The 26,023-nt window shown below is 41.9% G+C and overlaps 1 protein-coding gene across 1 annotated transcript in view; it reads right to left on the minus strand.

Moving 5' to 3' along the window:
• Nucleotides 1-22,822, minus strand: part of Pygb (glycogen phosphorylase B) — a 43,759-nt gene extending 20,937 nt beyond the window's left edge. The window contains exons 1-6 of the mRNA XM_026393046.2: nucleotides 22,470-22,822; nucleotides 11,106-11,207; nucleotides 5,656-5,734; nucleotides 3,433-3,536; nucleotides 1,080-1,211; nucleotides 409-520 (exon numbers count right to left, since the gene is read on the minus strand). Of these exons, the coding sequence (XP_026248831.2) occupies nucleotides 409-520; nucleotides 1,080-1,211; nucleotides 3,433-3,536; nucleotides 5,656-5,734; nucleotides 11,106-11,207; nucleotides 22,470-22,712 (772 nt within the window). The 5' untranslated portion in view covers nucleotides 22,713-22,822. The remainder of the gene's footprint in view (nucleotides 1-408; nucleotides 521-1,079; nucleotides 1,212-3,432; nucleotides 3,537-5,655; nucleotides 5,735-11,105; nucleotides 11,208-22,469) is intronic.
• Between the last annotated feature and the right edge of the window lie 3,201 nt (nucleotides 22,823-26,023).

Here is a 26,023-nt window from a genome sequence, read left to right on the forward strand (position 1 = left end):
AAGTGCAAGCACTGTAGTTGCTCAGCTGCTTACTGGAGAAGGTTAAGGAAGTGTGATCTTAGCAGGAAGCCCCCAGAGATGCTCACCCCTGCCCCAAAGGATGAAAAGCCTCCTCCCACAGCACTCCATACCCACTGCACATCAACACTGCACATGTCTCTTTTCCTGAGGACATGTAGTCTGAAAGACCATGACCCCAGCTGACTAGGTCCTGGTATGAAATCCACCCTTCACTATTCTCACAAGGAAGCTGCAAGGGGTTCAGGTGCACTCAGTTATGTTTCAGAGACCGAAGGGGCTGTGCAGCTTCCACAGCAGAGAGGGATGGCAGTGGTAAAGGCATGAGCATTTGGGACAATCCATCAAAATGGAGACAAGAGATCAGGGTGGCCCCTGGCCAGGACATACAGTCTTGCAGCTTGAAGTCATTGGGCGCCTTGGCAGACCAGAGCCTCATGGTGTTGACGGTGTTGTTCTTGTAGCCGGGCACCGGGGTGTCGTAGGGCATGGCGAGCACCACCTGACCACACGGAAGACATGCTCAGGGCTGAGTCAGCAAGAGACCCCCCCCTCCTTCTTTGGCCTCCCCTTTTCCTGGAGGGACATCTCCCACACACAGAGAGAGATGATGGCTTCAAAACCACACGTGGTACCAGCAGGTGGGGGCAGATGGCCAGTGCTCCACAAAAATGTGGATAGGGACCTATCCGCATCAGCCCAGGGATTCAATCCCCTTATCCCCATCAGGATAAGTTTCTAATTGCCATTAAGCAACAGGAGTTAGTGAAGTGCTGTCTGGCAGAGAGGAAAGAACACTCTGGCTGGTGGCCTCAGCCCCAACACATACTTGCTAAGCTACAAGAGTGGCTCTCTTTGCTGCATGCAGTATTTTCCACCCTACAGAAAGTTTCTGTCAAAGTGTAAAAAGATGAGGAGACTAAAACCTCCCCAAGCTTTTACCATAAGTCCAGCACAAGCCTCCACTCCTAAAATGAAGTCAGGGTAATGACAACAAACCGTGGGGTTGCCACCTTCATTAGGCAGCAGCTTATTCCCTTGGGAGCTCTGGGTCCTGATACCTGTGTGTCTAGCCACTTCACACCCTCGGGGGTGTGCTCCACTCTCCCATAGAAGTGCACTGGAAGCATATACTCAGGTCGGGCTTTCTCCCAGGGGTTGCCGTAGCGCAGCCAGTCATCGGCCTCTTCAACCTAGAAGAGCAATGAAGAGGGGCATTCTCAAAGGTGGGCAAGCCGGCTACTGCTAGGCGGCCCTGTGCTCAGCCTGGGCACACTATATTGCTGAGATCTCACAGTACCCAACACTGAAACACAACCACGGACAATTTATAAGATGTCTAATTTCTATCAAGCCCACACACTTAAAAATAAACATTTTGCACTGCTTAAAGTAACAAACTCATATAAAATCTGAAAAAAAAAAAATCCAGATAAAAAAGACATTAAGAACCTGAATGAAGTATCGACACGTTACAAAATGGTCAAACCCTGAAAATAATGACAGAAGTGGAAGAAGTCAGTCACAAAAGACCACATATTGTATGGCTCCACTTACAGGGAATGTCCAGAACAGGCAATCCATCAAGACAGAAAGTAGATTAGTGGTTGTCAGGTACTGGGTGTGACTATAAATAAGTGCAGGATTTCATTTTGGGGTGATGAAAATGTTCTGGAGATGAACAGTAGTGCTGGTTACCCAACTCTGAATATACTAAAAACTACCATTATGGCCAGGTGCTGTGGTTCATCCCTGTAATCCCAGATGCTTGAGAGGCTGAAGCATGAAGATCACAAGTTCAAGGCCAACCTCTGCAACTTAGCAAAACCCTGTCTTAAAATAAAAAATAAAATAGGCTGGGAATGTAGCTCATGGTACAGCCCCCTGGGTTAAAACTCCAGTACCACCAAAAAAACCCAAAAAAACCCAAACACACATTACTGAATCCAAGACATGGTGGCACAGCTGTAATGCCAGCTACTGGATAGGCTGAGGCAAAAAGGCCAGTCTGGGCAACAAAGTCAAACCCTGTCTCAAAATAAAATAAAAACATGGGAATGTAGCTCAGTGTCTAGCATGTATGAGGTCCTGGATTCAATCCCCAGTAACACACACTCACACACAATCTATTTTATATCTCAAAAAGCTGTTATTTTAAAAAAGAAGAAAAGAAATCACCAAAAACTACTGCTTTAAAAATTAAACCATGAAAAAGGAAAGTATATTATATCACAAATACACAGGTACCAAGGGCTGAGCTGTTACCCTGAAAGGCTTGTAGTGGAAAGGCCTGAGATCCACTTCTATACTAGGCCTTCCTCAACGCAGCTTATGTTCCAAAAACTGTGCTCAGTGGCACCATGATCAGTACAACGATGCAAGAAAATTCCCATCAATAAGATTAAAAGTAGCCCCACTATTTAGCCCTTCAATTTGGTAGGAGTTGCTTTTCCTACCACCCTATGAAATGTACTCTGCTTATAAGTCATGGGATAAATTAATCTGACACACCAGTAAATGAATTTTTTTTGGGTGGGGGGGGGCCTGGGGCACTTTACTACTGAGCTACCTACATTTCCAACCCTTTTTGAGACAGGGTCTAGCTAAGTTGCTTAGGGCCTCACCAAATTGATGAGGCTGGCTTCAACTTGCAACTTCAACTTCCTTCTGCCTAGGCCTCCCAAGTTGCTGGGATTAGAGGCATGCACCACTATGCCCAGCCAAGTAAATGAATTCTGAAGTATTAAGTAACTAAAAAAAAAAATTTCATTTTGACGCTTGGATTAACTCCAGGGCTTTGCAAACACTCTACCACTAAGCCACATCTCCAGCCCCTCAAAGTGTTAAAAGATTTAATGGTGAATACCTACACAACTACCATCTAAGCACTGTAATTTTTAATATTCTGCTATAACTGATTTATTGCAACTTCATCCATTAATTCATACATTTTTGGATGTGCTTCAAGGTAAGTTATAGACATTAGCACACATCTCCACTAATCACATGAGAATGCCTACCAGGATGAATTCTGAGAGTACTACCTTCTGCCCCATGTTTGGGGAAAACAGCATGCAGCCTATGGCATCCTAACCCCCAATTGCAGGTGGCCCTGTCTGTCATCTCCTTTTAAGTTCCAGGTGGGATTCTGTGTCCTGCCCCACATGACTTCCCTTTCACCACACAGGAGCCATTTGCAAGGGCTCACAAAGGGGCCAACCTGGCCAGGGCCACCAGGTACCAGAGAACATATGACACTATGCAGCTGGCTACCTTCCCACTGCACTCTGCAGAGGCCTGACCTGAAGTCTCTCCAGGGAGCGAAGACCAATAAAATTTACACTGAAAATGTACGCGCTTACTTCCACGTATGAACAAGAATTGGAAACCAGTGAAAAGACCAATGTCACCTACCTGCCAGCCATTGACAATCTTCTGGTTAAAAATCCCAAATTCATAACGGATTCCATAGCCGTATGCTGCCAGGCCCAGAGTTGCCATTGAATCAAGGAAACAGGCTGAAAAATCCAATTACAGATCAGACCATCAGCAAAATGGAAGCTGCTGGGCACCAAGACCCAGTAGGATGTGGCTGGCCCATAGTCAGATAAGGAGTGGGAGGTGATCAAGCCAGCTCAGGTTTCATAAAATTCAGGTATACTAGAACTCCCCTCCTCCATGGAACCTGGGGCCATGCCAAGGAAATACCAATGTGTGGGTGTGGGAGAAGGGAGCGGGGAAAAGTAAAGAATCCCACAGAGATCATGGTGAAGCCTGATACTTCTCTAAACACAAAGTCCCCTCGCTACCAACTCTCTCTCTCAGACATCTTCACTTATTCATGAGGCCTCCCCACCTTTCTGCACATTCTACTTTAAATCCATGTAGTTTTGATAGCAGGGACAATCACAAACTTCTCCCTACATGCTGGTGAAGTAAACACAGAAACTCTAGTGATGTACATTTCATGGCCCACAACACTTCAATATCCAAGCTCCAACATGCCATCAGAGTCCCCTTCTGAGGGACGCTGCCTTCTAGCAGCAGAAACAGCCATGTCACCAAACTGAGCTCTTTTTCCAATCAAAACTTCTTGAAAGACAAACATAACAAAAACAATGGTTTGAATAAAGATTCAGGAAGCAGGCCTAGTAAACTTCTGGATTAAGAAGAAGGCTGATGGTGTGCTTATTGGTAAAGCAGCACTCACCTCTCATGTGCACACAATAGCCCTGGGTTCGATTCCCAGCACTGCAATAAAAGGAAGGAAGGGATGGACAGAGGGAGGTCCCCCACATGGAACACTGGCAAACAAAATAAATGTCCAATTTATCAAAAACGTCCAAGTGTCAGATGCTCTGCTAGGGAGGCAGATCTATAATATCCACAAACCTATGAGCTGGACTCTTGTGCTGGGACTCGTTCTTACAAGACAGAAAAAAACCAGATCAAGCCACAAGGAGTTTGGTACTGCCTGAGTCTGCCCTGCTGGGAAGGACCTGTGCAGATAACAGGATGTTCACACCAGGCCAGAGATAGAGGCATCCCAGGTCCAGAATACACAGGGGCAAGAGGCAAGGAAAAGTATCTGAAGAAGGAAAAAGTAGGAATCTAGCAATGACCAATCAAATGTCACGGGGGTTAATGGGAATTAAGTGGTTGAAACCCTACAGCTCAGCCCCTGACAGAAGCAGCCCAGACACACAGCCTCACACTCAGGGTGCCAAGAGCCTTGCTCTCCTGGCCTGGGGATGGTCTCCTGGGAGTGAAGTCAGCAACAGCAAGATGTGCTTGGCCTGAGCTCACTGCATTTGAGAGGAGTATAGAAGGCACATATGTAGGTTGGGAACAGGCAGGCAAATTTTTTCTTTATACAGATCCATCTATTTTTTTTTTTTTTTTTGAGAAAAACATGTTTCATTTAGAATTTTTGAAGAATTTAAGTTAACATTTAAAATGCAAACACACTCCCACAGATATATTTTAGTGTGCACACTAAGTTTTACAAATTGAAAACTTCCCAAGGGGGGAGTGAAGTGGCTCAAGGCCAGGCCACCCTCCAACTCCCATCCATACACTGCCACAAAACCACTATTCCTACTTCCATGTTCTTTACCTAGCTCCCTCTGTCCAGAAAGGCTAGCAAAAAGAATTAAAACAGAAAACAACAACACTGTATATATTCTCAAATACAGTAGCCAGAGGGAGCAATATGCCACAAAGGCATATCTCTGTGATGTCAGTGCCATCTGTTTTGTGTATTAAAACTACAGCTGCTCAGTGTAAGAGGAGTGACATGCACACCACATTTCCATCCCTCTGTCCTGCTCCCAAGTATTTTTGGTACTGGGAACCAGCTTACCCAGTGCTAGCTACTTTAGTCTTCATGATAATTGTGAAGCGTCCCTGTGGGACAGAAAATATACTTTTTCCTTTTTTTTTTTTTCAACTGAGAGATAAAGATTTTAATCTGAAAAATACATCGCCCATCCACTCTGAGGGAGGCTGATATATCCTGACAAATCAGTGTCAAGAGAACATCTGACCTGGTTTCCTCTGATCTTGCCCAATGGGCTAGGGACAAGTAGAGGTTGCCCTCCAACTGTCCCAAGTCCTGTTCCTAAACAGAGCAGTTACCTGCCAGCCGCCCCAGGCCCCCGTTCCCAAGGCCTGCATCCTCTTCTATTTCCTCTAGTTCTTCCAAGTCCAACCCCAACTGCAAATGAAAACAGGGGTAACATTTTAATACTATTTAATATTATCTCTCAAACAAAGATTGAAAAATATTCAAATCCTCTAAGTTTATCCCATTCTTTCAGACTTAAAAATCACAAATTAAAATTAAATTTTAAATCAATGCAGAGAAATGAAAAGTCTTCAGGTGTTTCAAAAACTGAAAACAAAAGTTAAAATTAGACATGGTTTAATACCAAAAGATTTATTGCCATATTGTTAACCTATTTATGGTGAACAGATTATAGGCTGCCTAAATACGAAATGAATGATTTGTGGGCAGAATTTTCATTTTTATTTTTTATCTTTATTTTTTAGTTGTAGATAGACACAATATCTTTGTTTTATTTATTTATTTTTGTATGTGGTGCTGAGGATCGAACCCAGTGCCTCACACATGTGAAGTGAGCACTCAGCCACTGAGCTCAACCTGAGCCCCTGTGGGCAGGATTTTTGTTGCTGTTTTGTTTTGTTTTGAGATAGGATTTTGCCATGTCACCCAGGCTGATCTTGAACCTCTAGACTCAAGCAATCCTGCCTCAGCCTCTTGAATAACTGGAATTATAGGCACATGGCACTGAATATGGCTTGAAACCAATTTTAACAATTCCCTAATTTCAAACATGATCAAATATTTATATGTTGTTTTTCTTAAAGCCAAAACCTAAAAGTACTTTCCTCATATTCAAACCATCCAGTGAAAAAGATATGGCATGTGAAAAATCAGAGAAAAAAACAGCAGAGTCCCAACTACTTAAAGTGTCTTAAAACCATTCTAGAAACCAGGCATTGTGGCACACGCCTGTAATCCCAGTGACTTCAGAGGCCAAGGAAGGAAGATCCAAATTCGAGACCAGCCTCAGCAATACAGTGAGACCCTATCTCAAAATAAAAAACAAAAGAACTGTTGATATAGTTCAGTGGTAGAGTTCGAGCCTCCACAACATAAAGTCTGTCTCAAAATTAAAAATTAAAAAAAGGGTTGGGGCTGGGGTTGTAGCTCAGTGGTTCAGTGCTTGCCTCCTTTGCATGAGGCACTGGGTTCAATCCTTAGCACCACATTAAAAATAAATAAATAAATAAATAAATAAATAAATAAATAAAGATATTGTGTCCATCTACAACAACAACAAAAAAATTTTTTTAAAGGGCTGGCGATGTGTAACTCAATAGTATAGCATCACAGGGTTCAATCCTTAGTACTGAAAAAAAAAAAAAAACCTCCAAAATGTAGATTTCAAGCCTCTCAATTATGGCATTATGGTATATGATAAATATTCTATTAATGTGGCTTTAGTATGTATAAAATTCACAAATTATTAATATTATCTGGATCAATAATTTTGAAATTTTTTGGACTTAGGGGGAATCCAAAGTTTTTTGCTTATATGAATTATATCTATCAAATTAATTATTTATCAAGTTAAAAATTAAAATGAAGAAAAATGTTAAAGTGTGTGTTGCATATGGATATGTATATATCCATATACAGTATGTGTGTATATATATGTTATACACACACACACACACACAAATTCATTTAAAAATAACAAACTGAGCACAGTGGAGCATGTCCACAATCCCAGCTATTTGAGAGGCTGAGGCAGAAGAATTCAAAGAAACTTTGCTTATCTACTTTCTGTCTCTATGGAATTGCCTACTGGGGACATTTTAAAGCAAACATCCAATATGTGGCATTTTGTGGCTGGTTTCTTTCAATTTAGCATAACATTATCAAGGTTCCACGGATGAGCCTTCAGGACATTTTTTGTTTTTAAGTATTGGGATTCAACTCAGGGGCACTCAACCACTGAGCCACATCTCCAGCTCCACTTTGTATTTTATTTAGAGACAGGGTCTCACTGAGTTGCTTAGGGCCTCATGGTTGCTAAGGCTGGCTTTGAACTTGGGATCCTCCTGCCTCAAGCTGTGTGCCACCACACCTGTTCCTTCAGGACATTTTGCTAAATGAATAAGTCAGTCACAAAAGGTCAAATTCACAGAAACAGAAAGCAGAATGGTAGTTTCCAGGATCTAGGGAGATGGGAATAGAAAGTTCTTTAATAGGAACAGAGTTTCAATTTAGGAAAAAGAAAAGGTTCTGTAGATGGGTACTGGTGATAGTTGTATAACAATGTGAATGTGCTTAATGCCACTCAACTGCACATTTAAAAATGGCTCAGAAGGTGAATTTAAGGTTATATTCATTTTACCACAAATTTTTTTAATGGGAAAAAAAAGTTTAACATAATGTGGGGGTTTATTTCTGCACTCTCCAACTAATTATGTTGGTCTGTTATGTCTAACCTGATTGCCATACCATACAATCTCAATGACCTTTGCTTTATTGGGAAGTGTGAGTTGTTGTTTTTCAACATTATTGTTGAAAAAAATTGTTTTTCTTTTTCAACATTGTGTTGACTATTCCTGGTCCCTTTCAATTCCATCTAGGTTTTAGGATCAGCTTCTCAGTCACAAAAGTCAACTGGAGTTGGAATAGGGATAGTGCTGAATTTGGGAAGTATTGCCATCTTGACAATATTAATTCTTCCAAGCTGTTAACATGAGGTGTCTTCCCATTAAGTCATCCTTAATTTCTTTTAACTCTATTTGTTCTCAGAATACAGGTGTTATGTTTTGTTTCTGCTTTTGCTAAATTTACACCTAAGTATTTTATTCTTTTTGATGCTATTGTAATTGGAATTGTGTCATTTTGCATTATTCATTGCAGATGCATAAAAATACTGTTAATTTTTATAGACAAATACTATATCCTGCAACTATGCTAATCTCACTCACTAATTCTAATGCTTGTTTAATGGATTCCTTAGGATTTTCTACTTCATGTCATCTGCAAACAGAGGTTTTGCTTCTTTCTTTTTAAGACGGATGCCTTGTTTCATTTTCTGCTTCTTTCTTTTTAAGATGGATGCTTTGTTTCATTTTCTTATAAAAATACCCTCTCTAGAATTTCCAGTACAATGTTAGGAAATGGTGAGAGCAGACATCTTTGGACAAAGCACACACACAAGATGAGGACACAATCAGTCAAATGCAGAGTGTAGAAACTGTAAGATAAACCTAGTTCTTACAGATTTATCTGTAAATAAATAGTAAGGCAAAAAATTCAGAAAATAAAAAAGAGGAAATGCATATAAATTATGAGAAGTTTAAGAGATATAAGCCAAATGCATCTAAATTATTATAAGAAATTTATGTACTGCCTGAAAAACTGATGATATTAAAGGGTTATTATTATTAATATTTTAGGGATCACAATGGTACAACTGTTTTTAAGAGTCCCTATCTTTTAGAGATACCTATTAAAATATGATGCTTTTTGATGTTGGTTTAAATTATCTGGGAGTACAAGGATATAAGTAAAGCCTGACTGGCCATAAGCTGGAGCTGATGACTGGTGAAGCCATGTAATAGGTATGTGGAAAAGTTTACTATAACAGTTACTCAATTTTTATATATATTTATAATTTCCTATAGTTAAAACAATTTTAATAAACTTAATCAAGAGAGAACTGCTTCTTTTGAAGTACTAGTTTTGAGAGTAAATTGCTCCCTAACCTCTCCAGCTCTATATGATGCATTGGTTCATTTTTTTCTAATACTACACTCTAAATAGGGAGGCCCTTGGGGAAGAGGCTTGTTAAAGCCCTGTGTCCTAGTTTCCTCCCACTCAAAGCATCTGGCACCCATATTAAAACTTGAAGCACTCAGCAAATGTGGACTGGGAGCCATGAAGGTCTAGTCACCACAAAAACCTTTCCAACAGAAGATTATTGCATATTTATGGTATAGTTTCTAAAAATCTTTATCTAAAAAGTATTTTTAAAAGTTTCAACAACTAAAACACTTCTACAACTGTAAAATCCACAGAAGATATGACTAAGATACTATGTTCTATGCTCCTTACAGACACATTCTAAAGTGACTATTTGGTAAACTTAAATGTCAGGTCACCTGCCAGGGTAACTTCTATCCTGAAAACTTTCCCATACACATGCCAAGGGAAAGGAAGCTGTGGGGTCACACCCTAGAACTTCTCCATTGGAGACCTGGAAATAATTTTTTTTTTTCATGGTGCTGGAGATTGAACCCATGGCCTTGTACACTCAAGGCAAGCCCTCTACAATCTATCAATTGAGCTATATCCCGTCTGGAATATTTTTTTTTTTTTTTTGGTATCAGTGATTGAACTCAGGGGCACACAACTACTGAGCCACATTCCCAGCCCAATTTTGTATTTTATTTAAAGACAGGTCTCATTGAGTTGCTTGGCGCCTCACTTTTGCTGAGGCTGGCTTTGAACTCATGATCCTCCTGACTCAGCCTCCCAAGCCTCTGGGATTACAGGCAGAAAATAAAATTTTTGCTCCATGTATCAACTCAACTAAGCTCTATATTATATACCTCAGGCACTAAGAAGGGGTTCCCAGCAGGGTATCACCTTATAACCTTGCTGGACTTATATCCCCAAACAAGCCCACAAGTTCCTTCCACTCAAACCCAACAAGAGCAAAAGCAGGAGCAGGGGGCTGGTAGGGAGGACCCCTGACTGAAAACCTTCCCATACACATGCCAAGGGAAAGGATGCTATGGGGTCACACCCTAGAACTTCTCCACTGGAGACCTGTGTACCAGGAGATGGCAGGAAAAGGAGGCAGACTAGGAAGATAGAGCTGAAACCAATCATAGCTCTGCTCTAAGACTACAAATGACCTGTGAAAGGGTTAAGCTCAAAGGGATTCAATGTTAATGAGGTGCCATTAAGGAAAAACAGTTTTTATTCTGATTAGAGAAAAATCACCTTTTATTTTTTAAGTAGAAAGTAGTTTTTATTATAATTATCATTATTTTTGTTATGACTCTAAAACATTACTTTCAATTTATTTTAGGGCTTATGTAAGTATATTTTTGTCACCTGTTTTTTTTTCCCCCCTATATAATGTGAGCCACTCTGGGCTTTCTTCCATCAAGAAGACCAGGTTTTTAACTAGGAGGTTATCTTAGGGGTATATGTGGAGGATCAGGTCTGGGTTACCAAGTTAATAAAGCAAGCAGAAATGGGCAATAACAATCACTTTTCCCATGTTCTAAACATGCCCCTGGGGTGGGAGTGAGAAGTACTGCACAATTCAACCCAGTCCTTGCACTCCATGTATTATCATCCCCTTCTCCTCTTGAGGGAGAAGAAATTGCCCTCCAACCCATATCCCTCCAGTAGGGTAGAACACATTTGCCCATTCCCAGATTGTGGCCAATTGTAACATCTGTGTTGACCTCTGGGACTTCAAGGGCCACAGAGGCCAACCAGAAGCCCAGACACAAGGGCCCCATACCTGATAAATAGCTTCATCACATGCATTCTGAAGGCCCAGGTTCACCATCGTGTTCTGCAATGTACGGCCCATGTAGAATTCCAGGGAAAGATAATAAATGCGCTGAGGAAGCAAAGGAAAGAATTTTAGATTTATCATTCCATCCCCACACACAGGCAGGTTAAGGGCTATGAAAAGGCTATGAAAAGGCTCATGAAGCATCCACTTGGTTCTTTCACTTACATTAATTCCATGCTGACACCACACATGTAAGGACAGCTCACCCAGAGCACAGGATATCTTCCCTGCACTCTTGAGTTTTCAGTGAAAATAAACTGACTTTTCCTGATGTGTGGATTAAGCCTTATACTTGAGAACAAGGCTCCCCAAAACTGGGCAGATTCCAGGCTGAGAATAGGTTGGCCTCTCACCAGCTGTGGGCAAAATGGGCAAAATTATGTCTTCACTTTTCTAAGATAGGGTAAAACAACTCTACAAAGTAGGGAAAATATTTTCAAGTATTAAATGTAGCTGGACACGGTGGCTGGCACCTGTAGTTCTAGTTACTCGGGAGGCTGAGGCAAGAGGGGTACTTGAACCCAGGAATTTGAGGCCCATCTGGTGACATAGTAAGACCCCTATAACCAAAATGTAAATCAACAATAAACAAAAGAGAATTACTAGCCAGCACAGTGGCACACACCTGTAATCCCAGCTTGGCAGGCAAAGGAAGAAGATCCTGAGTTCAAACCAGCCTCAGCAATGGTGAGGCCCTAAGCAACTCAGTGAAACCCTGTCTCTAAATAAAATACAAAACAGAACTGGAGATGTGGCTCAGTGGTTCAGTACCCCTGAGTTCAATCCACAATAACTCCCCCCAAAAAGAGAGAATTCCTGATCACAGATTTTGAAACACACATGCAGTTCTTGATAAACATCAGCACAATCAATAAATGCTGGGTGTCTGAATGAATGCATCCATTTCCACAAGGCAGAAGTCAATTTTGCTGGGGATGGAACTTGTGGGCCTTGCACATGCTAGGTAAGTGCTCTATAACTAAGTCACACCACAGCCCAGAAGTCTGGTTTCTGCCTGCTGCCTAGTGGCTGGTTTAGGGACTCATAAATGCTATCTTGTGTTAAATGAGGTGATTTAGGCCAGGCATGGCGGTTCACAACTTTAATCCCAGCACAGGAAGACCACAGGGAGGTTCAAAGTGAGTCTAGGCAACTTAGTAAGGCTGTAAGCAACTTAGTGAGACCCTGTCTCAAATTAAAATTAAAAGTGCTGGCAATGTGTTTCAGTGGTTGAACACTCTTGGGTTCAATTCCTGCTACCAAAAAAAAAAAAAAAAAAAAATGAGGTGATTTAACCAGGACTACTATCATATGTAGTGCTACTGAACCCCAAATAGAGTTCCAAAACCTCATATGTTGGGGCTCAGAAAATGATATCCCATGCAGGCACAGTGGTACCCACCTATAGTCTCAGTAACTTGGGAGGCTGAGGCAGAAGGGTTGCAAGTTCAAGGACAGCCTTAGCAACTTAGTAGGACCCTGTCTAATACAAAGGACTAGGGATTTAGCTTATTAGTAAAGTACTCCTGAGTTCAATCCCTAGTGTGTGTGTGTGTGTGTGTGTGTGTGTGTGTGTGTATTTCACATACACATATTCCAAAGACTGCTGCTATGGACATGCTGAGGAGCCTCAGAATCCATCTCAGAATCAAGGTCCCTATCACCTCCCCTTGTTTCTCTCTATCCCAGTCCAGATGTGACCAGATCCTCCAAAGGAGAAACAGAGTCATCTTCAATCTTCATCCTCTGAAATTTTGTTAACCAGAAAATACTAAACAGTCTCAGGGGACTGCAGTCTGTCAATATATCCGGACAGACTTTTTTCACATACCAATGTCCTCTGTCTTGGTCAGTTCAGTATTCCAAAGATCATCATTTACAAATCACTGTCTGTTCTGCAAGCCAAACCAACTATATCCCAGGCTTCTGTATGTTCTCCAATGAATTTCCCTAAAAACTGGGCTATCCTTTGAATTCCCTTAAAAATCAGTTTCTAGTCCTCTAAAAATTGCCGACATCCCCACTTTTTGCCCTATGCCCTATGAAAGGGTATTTAAGTTTCAATTTTCTGCCCTTTCTTCTGAAAGGAAAATGTACACTTTGTAAAAATACACTTTGTATATGTCTAATTTTTCCCCCGAGCACATTAACATATTTGTTTATTCTCCCATATAATCTGTCTATTGTCAGTTCACCCCTGTGAATCTTCAGAGGGCAAAGGGAAGCCTTTTGTTTGTCCCTACACATATGCACTCTATCATGTACCAGTCACAGGAAATATGTAAATAAAAGAAATATGTCAATAAAACCACTGAAAACCAAAAGATAGGGAGCAGAAGGTACATTGCAAAAAGTTAGAAAGGATTTTGAATGATTTTGTCATAAAGACTTGATAAATGTTGGAGGAGATAGATACCATGTATACATACACCAAAGCATCACAAAGTAAAGTCAAAACAAAACAACAACAAAAAAAAGCGGGGGGGGGGGGGGGGGGGGGGGGGGGAGAACAGCCCTAAAGGAAGATACCACGGAATGAGGGCAAAGCCAAAACAAAACATGGCTGAAAAAATTTGAAGGAAAAGGTGGAGAAAAGACAATCAACATGGAAGACAAAAGACACCTAACTTTGGCATAATTTGTATTCCTGAAAAAAGAAAGTGAGCCAGCATGGTGGCCTATGAGTTTGAGGCCAGCGTGTGTGCGGGGGTGGCGGGGGGTGGGGGGTTACTTGAGCTAAAAAAGTTTTTTGGTTTTTTTTTAATAATAATAATAAAAAAAGGACTGGACTGGGAGTGTGCAAGTGAATAAAACATCAAGCTGGGCACAGTGGCACTTCCCAAAAGTTCGGAAGGCTGGGGCAAGAGGACCACAAGTTCAAAGTCAACCTCAGCAACTTGGTAAGGACCTGTCTTGAAATAAAATAAAAACATAAATAAAAGAACTGGGGATGTGGTTCCATGTTTAAAAAAACAGAGTTCAGTCTTTGATGGCCTTTTTTCTGTTTTGTTTTTGGCCTTTTGTTTTTGTATCATGGGAATCGATCCCAGTGGTACTCTATCACTAAACTACATTCCCAGCCCTTTCAATTTTTTGAGACAGGGTCTCACTATATTGCCCAAGCTGGCCTCCAAATAATATATATTTTTTATATATATATATATATATATATATATATATATTTTTTTTTAGTTGTAGGTGGACATAATACCTTTATTTTATTTTTATGTGGTGCCTTCCACATGCAAGGCAAGTACTCTACTACTGAGCTACAAACCCAGCCCTGGCCTCCAGCTTTTGATCCTTCTGCCTCAGCCTCCCAAATAGCTGGAATTATATTATGTGCTATTGCACCCAGTTGATAACCTGTTTTTACTTTTTTAATCATTTGAACATATGGATTCTAAATTACTATCCAAATTCCAACATCCTTAAAATCACAAAAACATTGCCATGTAATTAACAAGTCCTCACAGTTGCTGTGGGTAAAACTCCCATTCCCATGACTCACAGTCCATTGCTTCTTGCTGACTTTTCATCACCTTGGACTTTATTTACACTACACTTGAACCAACTTATTATTTTATGGGGTTTCCATAGCAGTCTGCTTTCCCACCCACAAAGAAGACTGTGGGTATTTATAACAAATGTGAAGACATACTGGGCCCAGCTAGAACTCCGCTGCCTGAGAAAATACTGAATTAAGGGTTCATACACAATAATTTCCTTTTTCCTATGTACAGTATCCCCACTTTTCTGAGGGGTACACATTCAAACACTCCAGTGGAAACCTGAAACTATGGACAGTACCAAATATTTCACAGGCTAAGCATCCCTCATCTGATAATTTTTGGATAAGAGATGCTCAAATGGAAAATTATACAAATATTCCAAAATCTGAAAATTCTGAAATCTGCAACACTTCTGGTCCCAAGCCATTCAGATAAAGGATATAAAACTACATTTACTATGTTTTTTCATAAATGTATAATCTATAATAAAATTTAATTTATAAATGAAGCATACTAAGAGATGAACATCAATAAAAGAAAAATAATATTGTTATTTAATAATAAATATATTTTAATGAAAGCTATGTGAAAGTGTCCTCTCTCAAAGATATCTTATGGCCCTGTAGATTTTAGCAACTTTAGCATATAATGTTTTCTTTCCTAAACCAAGAACTTTCACTTTTTCACTTAAGAACTTTACTTCTTCTGTTTCACATATCCAAATTCCCAAGATCACTGTTCTTGTGCTTTGAAGCCATTATTTGGTAAAATAAGAGTTACTTAAACATAAGCTCAGTGGTGGAGTGCCCTTGAGTTCAATCTCCAGTTACCTGCCCCTCCCAAAAAAAAAAAAAAAAAAAAAACCCACTGATTTACAGAGTATTTCAAAGAGACATCTGCCTCCCATGTTTACTGAAGTACTATTCACAGTAGCCAAGATAGAGAAAATGTGATGTACATACACAATGGAACATTATTCAGCCATAAAAGGGATAATGTGGGGTAAGAGATGTAGCTCAGTGGTAGAACATTTGCCTAGTGTGCAGGCCCTGGGCCCAATCTCCAGTACTGAAAAAACACACACACACACACACACACACACACACAGAGAGAAAGAGAGAGAGAGAGAGAGAGAGAGAGAGAGAGAGAGAGAGAGAGAGAGAGAATAAAGTCCCGTTATCGCCAACAATCTGAACAGAACTGGAGGACCTTCTGTTGAATGAAATAAGCCAGGCACAAAGAGACAAACACCACACAATCTCACTCATATATGGAATCTAAACTTCTCATAGAAGTAACAAACAGAATATTAGATTCTAGGGAGGAAGAAATGGGGAAAGGTCAGTCAATAGGTAGTATTTTTAAAAAAATTACTTTTTAGTTGTAGTTGGACATAATACCTTTATTTTACTTATTTATTTTTATGTGGTGCTGAGGATTGAACCCAGGGCCTGGCCTGTGCTAGGCAAGCACTCGACCACTTAGCCACAACCCCAGCCCCAAACCCCCACCCCGGTATGTTTCAGATGGCTAGGAAAGTTAAGTTCTAGTGTAGTATTGCACAGTAGAAAACTAATGACAATACGCTGAATATTTCCAAAAAAAAATAGATTTTGAATGTTTTCACTACAACGAAATGAAGTTTGGCAAGATATGCTGACCCCATCATATAACATCACACAATATAGACATGAACTGAAATATCACATGGTTTCCCAAAAATATGTACAACTTTAATGTATTAAGTTAAAATCTTTTTAAATAAAAAAGTCCATTGATATAAAGTGTTAATGTCATCCAAAAACCCCCTTCACAGAAATATTTGTAATTATGTTCATATTTGGGCACTGTGTCCCAGCCACAGTGACTCATAAAATTAGCCATTATAGCTTATAACAGCAGAGGACAGACTGTCTTCTAAGAAAGTTGTGGTGCACACACATTGGTAGACAAATGATGGCCAAACTCTCCCTTCCACTTGGCCAGCTATCAGGGTGAACAGCAACACAGAACAGCTGCCCACCATCAGCTTCAGGCCAGAGAAAATAATTAAGTTATCTGCTGCCCGGGAAGCCTGCCCATGGAATACAAGGTCAACTACACACACCCAAGTGGAAATACATCAGAATGACTGGGAGTGTCAGAAAGACTCCAGCAGCTGTTCTCACTACTGGCTAGCTAAAACAAAATCCCAGAAATGGGGATCAGAGCAGGCAGGGCTACAAAACACTGCCCAGAATTATCCTCCTTTAAAACATCTGGTTACAGCCAGACCATAAAGAGTAATTGTATTCATTGTGATTCTTTTATTAGGAATATTTGGGCAGGGACTGGGGATACAGCTCAGTTAGTAGAGTGCTTGCTTCGCACTGGTACAATCCCCAGCACCACACACACAAAAAAAATTGTGTGTGTGTGTATACATATACATATATATATGTATATTTGAGCCAGAGTTGTAGTTCAGTTGGTAGAGCATTTGCCTAGCATGCATGAAGCACTGGATTTGATCTTCAGGACTACATAAAAATTAATAAAAGTATTGTGCCCATCTATAACTAAAAATTAAAAAAAGAAGAAATATTTAAAAGACAAAAGTTTGGGCCCCATAGTAGAGCTGCTTTTCCTTAATTGCAGTCAGGTCATAAGCTTACGGGAAAAAGCCATAGTGACCTGACACTGATGTGGTCAGCTTTATGTAAACCCATGGAAATAACACAGATTGGACAACAAAGATCTGTGACTCCCAAAACTAGGCATGATCTTTCATTTTTGGGGGGACCAGAACTTAGGATCTGTATTTTGGGTCCTAACCTTGCACCTGAATTTAGCCAATTCTCCTTTCCCTACTGTCCCACCCCAACATTCTATCTGAAGCCTTTTATTAGTTGGAACTTTTTGCATTACACCTTGCTTAAACATACTCAAATTCTTTATGGAGACAGAATATCTAAACAAAATTTAAACATCTTTTTAAAAAAAAATATTTATTTTTGTTTTTGTTTTAGGTGGACACAATATCTTCATTTTATTTTTATGTGGTGCTAAGAATCGAACCCAATGCCTCAGGCATGCTAGGCAAGCATGCTACCACTTGAGCCACATCCCCATCCTGAAACATCTTATAAAAAACAAATTCTAACATGTTGGAATGCCAAGAAATCTCAGAAATAGATTCTCCCTTCATTTAAAGAAGAAAAAACTGAGGCCATACCCACAGTGACAGACTGAGTGGTAAAGCCAGGACGGAAATGAGTTTGAGGCCTTGGGGTATAACTTGGTGCTTGGGTGTTTGCCTAGCACATACAAGGACCCAGGTTCAATCTTCAACACCACAAAAGGAAAATTTTTTGCATAAGCAGTGCATATTCATGTGCAACCCTCCCTTACCACCCAACTCTTCCAGTCCCTGGGTGAGTGGAGTCTCAGGCACTATAGTTTGAGTCCAGAGTTCACTCTTGACCTTGCCAATTTTAGAGAATCCAAGAAATGACTATGTTGCAGAATGAGGCCATGCATGGAGCCAAAGTGACAGGTGTGGGGAGGCTGACATAGTACATGACCAGCATTTGTCTCCCCTTCTGATTGGTGTGGCATTGTCGGTCACCCTGTTATCTGGTTGCCTATGTAAAACAGGCAGTAGCCCCGATTTTTAGGGTCAAGAAAATGCAATGGTCTTCGTGCATGGGCGTGCCTTCCTACATCCCCATGGGTCCAGCTACTCTCACCTGTTCCTTTGTGATATTTCCCCTAGCCCTGTTTGGGATAGAATGTTCCATGGAAATGCCCTTTGTATGTCCCCTTCTCTTACTCTGCCCTTGTGTGTGGCCTACCTAGAAGTCAGTCATCCTGCTGATAACAGACATCATGAAGCTAGACTCAGCCCCCTGAAACCTGACCCCTTGCCTCATTTGAATGGCTTCTCCTCAATAAAAGGGATCAGCACTCTCTCTAGTGCTTGCTCTGGCTTTCTCTCTCTCTCTCTCTCTCTCTCTCTCTCTCTCTCTCTCTCTCTCTCTTTCTGTGGACCCTTAAGATCAGAGGAGCCGTCACAGCACCCCCAAATAAAAAGTTATTTCTGTCTCTTGTGTGGTTATTTCGTGCAGCCCAGTTCCCCTGAAGTGACCCTTGAGTGTTTAAATCGCTGGGAACGGGACAGACAGGGAACGTCCTCTCTCATGGATTCTTGCAATCATGCTGGAAAGATTTCAGAAACACCTTGCAACTTAGGCAGCAAGCATGAGCTTATTAGGAGAGAGGGGAAAAGGGGAAAAGGAGACACTCTCAAACGAGAGGGACAGCATGCCCCTCCTGCTCTCTTGATGTATTGGGGGTTCCAGGGAATCTTCCTGAGAGTCCACCTCATGTCCACTTCTTGACTTGTGACCCACAGCAGGTTTGTGTTAAACTTCCAAGTCTCCACTGTGCATGATCTCCTATTATAATGACATGCTAAATATCCAAGGCAACTCCAGATCACTTTGGCCCACTGAGCAGTTCTAATTGGAACTTTTTTATGGTTGGGTAGGGGGTGCTTCTAATTGTTTTCTCTATCCTCAGTTCTGTAATTTGACCAGTCTAAAGATCACAAAAAGAGTTGGGGTTGTAGTTAAGTAAGTGGTAGACCACTTACCTTGCAAATATGAGGCACTGCTCACCAGCACCACGTAAAACTAAATAAACAAAATAAAGGTATTGTATCCATCTACAACTAAAAATATATGTTAAAAAAAAAATCACAAAAGCCACCCCTGCTTTAGGGTAACTTGCATTCTTATCAGCTTTTGGGCCAGCACTTCTCCTGTAAATAACAGGTTGTTTATTGAGGCATATAGCATATCCTATTGACTGAATTCAAGCAGGTAAATTGTTTCTTAAAATAATTTACCTGGGCTGGGGATATAGCTCAGCTGGTAAAGTGTTTGCCTTGCATGCACAAGGCCCCGGGTTCAATCCCAGAAAGGAAGGAAGGAAGGAAGAAAGAAAAATAAAGTTTAAATTATTTAAAATAAATAAATAAATAAGATCATGGGGAGGACAGCATAGTAGGTATAGTTTATAGAATTTATCCCCTTACCTTCATGTTCCCATCGCTCATGGCTGTTCCCTATCATATATGATAACTAAGCACCCTGGGCACTCCAAGTTTCTATTACTTAAAATGAAACACTAAAGTCACAAAACAATAGATTCAACACTACACTATTTTATGTAATAAAAATAAGTTTCTACCAGTAAAGAAAAAAAATATATAGAATACAAAATATTTAACATTTACAATGTTACTATTAGGTAGTCATATTATTTTTTTTCCTACTGGCTCATCTGTTTCCTAATTTTTTCTCCAGTAATCATAAGGACTTAACATATTTTCAAAGACAAAAATAATAAATATAAGCATTATATCTTATTAAACATAGTGTCATATCACAGTCTAAGATGTGCTGGTACCAGTCCCTGAGGCAATTTCTAGGGCTTGGGGTATAGCTCTAAGGTTTTTTTTTATTGGAAGCCCATTTCCTCTCATAGGCTCTGGCAGAGTCTTGTTTCTGGCATTACCGGCTGAGAAAAAAGATGATGAGCTTATTTTCATCATGAATTAGCCAGAAGCACTTAAACTTCAACTTTCCACTTTTAAATGGACTTTCTATCCAGAACAGGCAAACAAGACTTCCATTTACAGGCTGTGTGGTTTCTTTAAAGAAGAAAGGTTTCCACCTACAGCCACAGACCTCTCACCAAGGAGCAAGGCAATATGTTGTTGGAGAAACTAATTTTATTCATGAAGGTCATTTCCTTAATCCCTGGGACCATCACTGACTGGCCTCTCTAGGATACAATTATATGCAAAAACTCTAGCAGGAACTCTAAGGTGTCATCCAGTTCCTGGGACATGTCCTTGAATGTGCAAGCAAAACTGTACCTTTGTCATCCACTGCTTGGACAATAAAAATGTTGCATACCACAGCTCTCCCACTGGCAGAGAATTCTGGGGGAGCCACTGCCTCTTGGCCAGCTTCCCTGGCAGTCATCCCAAGCCCTTGTTGTAATAACCTGTTTTAGTCATTTGGTGCCACTTCTTTCTAAGCTGTCTTGCACACTAAATACTGAAGAGGCTCAAATGGATTTCTAACAGATCTGTCTTTTTTACCATCTCTATTTTATAAGAGAAATCAATCTTGAAAACCAATCAATCTCACTGTTAACAATCATTAAATATATCTTAATGTCCTACAAATATATCCTACAATACCATCAACAAAGCACCTGTCCAATTTCCAGGTGTCTACTGCAAATCAAATCTTTGCAAATTTGCCTCAAGCCTGCTAGTGTCTTTTTCTCAACAATTTTCACCCTACCTTAGTATAGGAAAGACAAAACTCTTCATGGTAAAAACAAACAACAACAACAACAAAAAACAAACAAACAAACAAACAAAAACTGGCAACAGAGGGCTGTCCAAGATTATGATGCACCCATGACACTGAAAACCAGGAAGTAAGCATTTACTGACTTGGAAAACTGTTTCCGAGTGAAAAAGTTACAATTGTTTATGAATGAAACAGAAAAGCCACAAAATTGTGCAACATACTTTTAAAAATAATGTGTATGTATACTTAGGGATAGGACAAAATCTGGAAGAGCATAAAACTACATTTAACATGGTTAAGAATTAGTGAGGGCTATCAATAACTTTCTTTAATGATTTTGTATTTTTCTAATTGCAAGTTAATTTTTTGCAAAATATAAAAAGTAACAATTACTAAAACAATCTATGTGAATCCAAGAAAAAATTTTCTTTTTTTTAATTTATTTTTTAGTTGTAGTTGGACACAATACCTTTATTTATTTTTTTATGGGGTGCTGAGGACTGAACCAGGGCTTCACATGTGCTAGGCGAGCGCTCTACCACTGAGCCACAACCCCAGCACCCCCACCCCCGCCAAGCAAAATTTTTCAAAAATTTTTCAATTTTTTTGTGGGAACTTCAAAGACGGAGCCTTCTCCCAGGAATCCATCTCTGAGCTTGGGACCAGTCCTGCTTTAATCAGGAAACAAAATGATTTTCTCCTAATCACCCTTGCCAAGAAAAGCCCCACAATTCCCTGCTGATTACTGACCTCACCCCCTTCCAATCCATAAAACTACCAGGCCTGGTTCCAGTACCCTTTTCTCCCACTCGCTGCTGCAGAAAAACAAAAAGAGTGGAGAGTGGGGGAGGGGGGTCAGAAAGAAAGCACAGACCTGCAGCCATCACTCAAGAAGAGCCCGGTTAAAACCCAGGCGGAAAATTCCACCATGATCTCCGCCACAGGTTCTGCAGGGAACACGGGAACCCTGCAAGGCGCCGGCTCCTAGCGGAAAGGTCTCACGATCTCCGCCCAATGCTAACAAGCCCCAGGCCTCCAGTGCCGCGACGTCCAAGGATTCCAGGCGACAGCCGGAATCTGCTCATCCCCAGCTGTGCAGAGGGCGGGGGACGGTTCACCGCAGGCTGACCCCCGCCCAAAGCCATCCACCGTGAGAGGCGAGGGCGCGGATCAGCGAAGGGCTGCGGGAGATGGGTGCACCGGAGCTGGGGTTAACAGGGAAGTGGTCGCCCTCCCTAGACCAATATCGATATCGACGCCTACAAGCGTCTTCAGAGAAGGATGCCAGCAACGGGATGCCCTTTGGGGTGAGGGGGAGCCAGCAGCGCGGCAGGGAGCACAGCCAGGCAGTCGCGACCCCGCCCCACCTACGCGACCCGGGCAGGCGGTCTCGGCCTCCGAGCCGAGAGGGGGAGCCGCCTCACCTTGGGGTCACGCTCGTAATAGTGCTGCTGTGTACGGATCCAGCGGCCGACCAGGTGGTCGCGCACGGTGTGGGCTAGCGCGAAGAAGTAGTCGCGAGGCGTGGCCACGTTGCGGTCCTTGACCAGAGTGAAGTGCAGATGCCGGTTGAAGCTCTTCCGCACCTCCGCCACGTCGCCCAACCCCGCCAGGCCGCGCACACTGATCTGCTTCCGCCTCTCGCTGTCGGTCAGTGGCTTCGCCATCGCGCCGGCCGAAGAGGAGGTGGAAGAGAAGACCAGAGAGAAGAAGCTGACACCAAAGATGCTGCAGCGGCTCTGGCGCCAAGGACTGCGGCTTTGGCTGGCTGGCAGGGGCCGCGCCTGCGCGCCGCGCGGGGGGCGGGACCGCGCCGCGGAGAGAGGCCCAGCCTGGCCGGGGGGCGGGACACGGGGAGGGGCGGGCCCTGCGGGGGCGGGGCCGCGCTGCGGGAGAAGACCTCGCAGGGCCCGGAGGGGTTTTAACTCAGAAGGGCAAAAGGTATCCTGTTTCCTAAATGAGAAAGCTGGTATATTGGAAGCTGAGGCCACCTACCTCCCAAGAGCTGAGATTTGCCTCGATGGATCAAAAATGAGAGGCGACTAGAGGGAGCTGAAGAACTGCTGCTAGCTCATCAATCCAGGAGAGGGGTTCTGCTGTGCCCGGACATATTGGAGTTTCTGGGGCCTAGAAACTCCATTTCTACACAAGGTCACCAGCTGTCCTCCTCTGGGAGTGACCTGGGTGCTGGGTTGTGGCTGAGGCCTGGCAAATGTTAAGGGAAACAGTGTTAGCTTGACAGCTCTCAAAGCCTGGTTGGCCCCATCTCTTGAGTTGGAGAGGGGTTGGCTCTAAAAATACCATCTAAGAAAGTAAAAATCGGTTTACAAGCCACACACGCCTGTATCCCCAATTACTTGGGAGGCCGGGGCAGGAGGATATCAAGTTCCAGGCCAGTCTGAACAATTTAGCCAGAGCCTGTCTCAAAATAAAAAATAAAAAGGAGTGGGGTATAGATACGTGGTAAAGCACCCTTGGGTTCAATTCCCAGTGGCCGTACAGGGAGGGGAAGAGGGAGGGAAAAAAGGAAGGAAGGAAGATTAATCTACACTGAGAATGTAAATCTTCCTGCCAATTCAGACCTGGCTGACAAAAACAGAACCAGTTGCAAGTGAAAGAGAGAATTATTTCCCTTAAGGGCACACTGGGGATACCATCATGTGTATCACAACCTCAGGATCCACACTGAGAAAACCTGCTCCCAAAACCACAGACCAGCACTTTGCCCTCTGACATTGTAACAGGAAAAAGGAAACACCCCCTATTATAACTGGCAGCCAAACCAAGGGAACCTGCCTGGCAAAATTCGCTCACCCACTCACATAAGAAATAGGCAAACAATGGAAGAAGGAAAAATTAATTTTATGCAGTTTGATCAAACTGGAGAGAAGCAGCCAGATTGCTTCTCCACAGACCCCACAGAAGATAGTTCCACAGAAGCAGTTACAATTTACAGAAACAAAAGTCAGTGTTATACACATGTATATTTAACTGCCAGAGAACATGTCAGTTTCAGCTGGCTAAACTGGCTATGCTCATGCAGACCAAGGAATAGTTTCTATTCTCAGCATGAAGAAATTTAGCTCTCTATTTCATCTGGACAGAGGGACTCCATCCCCTCCTGTCTCTTCCATTTCAACCTGGGATAAAGCTTCAGCTTCTGGCAGTTGCTCAATGCTGTGGTCTCCAAGGAATCCGAGCTGGGTCCACTTTGCAGACCAGACCTGCTGGCCCTTTACAAATAACTCATCTCATGTAAACCTGAACTCCACCCTTCCCAAAACTCATTAGATCTCTGTCTTTTCTTCTTCTTCTTCTTTTTTTTTTAAATATTTGCTTTTAGTTTTAGGTAGACACAGTATCTTTATTTTACATTTATGTGGTGCTGAGTATTGAATCCAGTGCCTCATGCATGCTAGGCAAGCCCTCTACCATTGAGCCACAACCCCTCTGCCTTTTCTTTTATTCTTGGAATGTTCTCCCTCACTGCAATGGGTTACAAAATTTACTCCTGGTGGTCTGAAGCTGAAGAGACTGCAAAGCTTCCTGAATTTCACCGAGGTAAAGATAGCCCACAAGAGATGTCACAAAAATTCAGGTGCAGGGCTGGGGATGTGGATCAATGGTGGAGTATGTGCCTAGAATGTGGGCAATCCAAGGTTCTATCCTAGAAGTGAAAAAGAAGAAAATCCAGGTGTTACTGAAAGCTTGGTCCTTTCCCGGATGTTAATCCAATAACAAGGGCACAGTTTTGAGAAATAAAGTTTTATTGCTTTGCTAACAAAGAAGAAACACAGGGGACCCCTGTCCCAGAAGCTGTGATTCTCCCTATCAAGGGGAACAGGGGGCTTTTAGAGAGGCAATTCAAAGGCTACATTCCACATGTTCTGTCCAGATTTGTAATTTGCTTATTAATTTGGGAGATAGTCATTTCTGAGCTATTCTGGTGCCATTCCCAAAGTCTGAGTTACTTTTTTCCTGTGTTGGGTGTGTGCTCAAGGACAGATAACTCTGCCTAGAATGGGGAAGAAAGGTAATCCTGTTTCCCTGATATTAGAGAGAGGAAAAGAATGAAACATTTCCATTTTAAGAATAAGTTACTTGGCCTGGGGATGTGGCTCAAGCGGTAGCGCGCTCGCCTGGCATGCATGCGGCCCGGGTTTGATCCTCAGCACCACATACCAACAAAGATGTTGTGTCCGCCAAGAACTAAAAAATAAATATTAAAAAAAAAAAGAATAAGTTACATTGGCAGGAGCAGCACTAATTTAAAGCATAAAGTGAACAACTGTTACCCAGGTACATTTTTTTTTTTTCGGTGTAATGTTTCCAAGATTACCTTACCTGAGTCCTTTGCCAGCTTCAAGTCTTCTCCAAGGACCAGTCTTTGGTACTCCTGGTACTCCTCGGCCCTATTCTGAATTCACTCATGCACTATATCCTAGGGATTCTGAAGCCAACAGATCAAATTTCAATCACTGATGTGAGAACTGTCGGGGGGTCCAGATACAGGTAGAGGTTGGGGAGACTGACATAATCTCTCTGAAAGGGAACATGGCATCTCAGGAGAGGTCATAAAAATGATTGTGCCTCATGACCACTATACCACTCTGGAGAATAGATTGCCAGAGGAGCTTCAAAGACAGAAAAAAAAAGTGCAAAGATATTTTCTGGCCAGCCGGGCATGGTGGTGCATACCTGTAATCTACTCCTGGTGGTAGATTACAGGAGTAATCTACATAATCTACTCTTGCTGCTCTGCCACAGCAACTTATTTTTATTTATTTTTTAATTGTAAATGGACACAATACCTTTATTTATTTATTTTTATGTGGTGTGGAGGATCGAACCCAGTGCCTCACATGTGGCATGCAGGTGCTCTACCATTGAGCCACAACCCCAGCCCGCAACTTATTTTTAAAATGCACGTGTTTCTTTCTTTTCCTCTCTCCCTTTTCCTCCCTACTCTCTACGGGAA

The sequence above is a fragment of the Urocitellus parryii genome, chromosome 6 (assembly GCF_045843805.1).
Source record: "Urocitellus parryii isolate mUroPar1 chromosome 6, mUroPar1.hap1, whole genome shotgun sequence".
Classification (NCBI taxonomy): Eukaryota; Metazoa; Chordata; class Mammalia; order Rodentia; family Sciuridae; genus Urocitellus; species Urocitellus parryii.